The sequence below is a fragment of the Perkinsus marinus genome (assembly GCF_000006405.1).
Source record: "Perkinsus marinus ATCC 50983 genomic scaffold scf_1104296929362, whole genome shotgun sequence".
NCBI classification, from domain to species: domain Eukaryota; phylum Perkinsozoa; order Perkinsida; family Perkinsidae; genus Perkinsus; species Perkinsus marinus.
The window spans coordinates 227,676-230,111 of record NW_003216476.1 but is presented as its reverse complement, the minus strand read 5'-3'; the positions used below and the strand labels follow the sequence as shown (position 1 = coordinate 230,111).

The 2,436-nt window shown below is 46.5% G+C and overlaps 1 protein-coding gene across 1 annotated transcript in view; it reads right to left on the bottom strand.

The window, feature by feature from the left end:
• The window catches only part of Pmar_PMAR015876 (hypothetical protein), a gene marked incomplete at both ends in the record, with an annotated part of 3,059 nt that extends 1,728 nt beyond the window's left edge, over nt 1-1,331 (bottom strand). Inside the window, one exon of the mRNA XM_002787475.1 lies at nt 81-1,331. Within this exon, the coding sequence (XP_002787521.1) occupies nt 81-1,331 (1,251 nt within the window). The remainder of the gene's footprint in view (nt 1-80) is intronic.
• Between the last annotated feature and the right edge of the window lie 1,105 nt (nt 1,332-2,436).

Genomic DNA, 2,436 nt, shown 5'->3' with positions numbered 1-2,436 from the left:
ACTCGTTCTTGGTGACGTTCAGGACCATTACTAGAGTAGATTCGGCCTCTACTAGGGTCACTATAATCATAGTGCCACACCTTTCGAGGATCACCCAGCGAACCATTGGGCATTTCCGAATTAAAGGCCTTACCCTGCACATACCCAGCCCCTTGCTCTGTAGTTGCCTTAGACCCACCACCAGAACCAACGGGGTTGAAGGAAAAGGTCGGACTCTCCTGCTCGTACAAAGGCATACCATAATCAGAGGTAGCATTCGGCGCCACAGGAAGACCTTGGTCATGACTGCTACGACCTACATCACGACCAATAGGCTCTCCATTACCATTCAAGCTAAAGGCAGAGCCAGTACGTTTTCTCAACGTAACATGCCTATCATAAGGACTCCTCAAGTCGTTATTACTACCAATAACCTGTTGAGCTCCTACACGATCAGGACTTAAATCAAAAGCTTGAGCACCCTGCACCGTCTTCACAGTAGGCCTTCCCATATTCGTCAATTTGAGATCAATAGCCTCAAGACGACGATCAAACCTAGAAGTCACTTCATTGTGTTGACGGTCGCGATCGTCCAAGCAAATCTTCACAGCATTAAAGTTATCATTAGTAGCAGTCCTCAACTCCTCTATAGAGTTATAAACCTTCTCGTCTAACGCACCCACCGAGGTAGATAATTCTTTACGTAGGCAGGCATTCTCAACATCGATAGACTCCTTATGCTTATCAATCACGTTTATCAGAGTCGAGTGAGCAGCACTGTTTTCTTGCCGCATCCTCTGAAATTCAGAGGCCAAGAATTCAGTAAACTGGCCACCTTTCTCCTCAGAACCAACAATACTCTCAACAGCTTTGTTAGCAGAATCATAATCAAAGCCCGATGAGACCAGACCCTTAGAGGAGAGACCACCCTCTTTACCAGTACTACCCGCATCCTCCGGCAAATCACCATCCAAAGGTGGTGATTCCTTTGGTGCATCATCATCTTCTTCTCGAGGCTCATTAAGGACATCATAAGAAGCCTGCAATCCCGTGGACATAGCTTGAGGCTCTTCTACATACGGGGTTCCAAATACTTTGCGATACACGTTCAAGAAAAGGCCCTTCTCTACTGAGTTTAATACACATTTATCATTCTCATAGACATAAGCAGCCATTTCTTGAATAGATCCACCCGGATTAGGAATATTCCGTATAGTAACAATAGCTTCAAGTTGAGTCCTCCCAAGATTAGCCAATAACATAGGGCTCCAGCAAGGAGCTGCTACCATTTGTTGGGAGCCGTTCTGGGCCTCCATGTCAATGTTCTCAATGTCACGAGAAGATACACTCATCCCACTAGATTAACACAACCAATCGATAATACCAATTAATACTAATGGATAGGTAATAATCAACCCACCAAGCCTTGGGTTGCAACGATAGTACTTCACGTAAGGATGGTCCAACCAGTAAGGACCACAAACCAATAAAAGAACTCTTAATCTTATCTACACTTCACATACAAGCTCTAGCTTACTTAGCTTGAATGTCTACGATCACACAGAGCAAACACTACCGCGCACGCCCTAAAATCAAGTGCTCAGTTTGCTCACAACAGTGATTCACTACTAGGTTGGCTGCTAACGCAACGATACGGGTCATATCATATGACGACAGCATCGTGCTATGGTGTTTAATGCAAACACAAAACGATGATTTATCGTAGTCTAACAGTTAGACTCTAACTCATACACTGCATGCATGCAATGCAGTTCAACTGTCTCTCCTTGTAAGAACTTTGTGCTAGTTCGGGCATGTTTGACATTTCACGCTTGGTTTGTGATAGAAACGCTGGCCAGATTCGGGCCTTGTGGTGGAACCATTGAATTCGAGACAGCATGATTATGCGCAGTAGACAAAGTTGATCGATTCACCCATATAGCTAACGGCCTTCATTCGCGTCAGCCAACGCGAGGCCCCTCTTTACTCGGCCTACTGATTCCCTTTATCGCGTTCCCAAGTCAGAACTGAGGAAAGACGTCTACATGGTGCCCAGACCCCTCAAGGAGCTTCGGTGTCCCCAAGGAACGCTTTGGACGTTAACAATCATCTGAGGGCGATGTTTGTCAACGACCCCGAGGGCGGCGATCAGCATATTTCGAGTAGCCCCTCAAGGACCCCTCGCCATCGTCATGGCCTCAGGGTTGAGGATCATCCTCCCCAAGACCTTCCTCAGCATCCTCGACGAACTTGATAACTTAGTTCATCGGCTCAGTGGCGGCCAGAAGCATCTGCGAGATGTCGTAATCCAATGTAATCACGACGCTCACCAAGGCGCAATCAGCGCCTGTCGTGATCGGCTGCCTGGGGTCAGGAATAGTACTAATTATAAACAGAACACGACAACTGACTGATGTTCCTGGTTCTTAGCACGCTGTTACTTCCACTTAGTGAAGA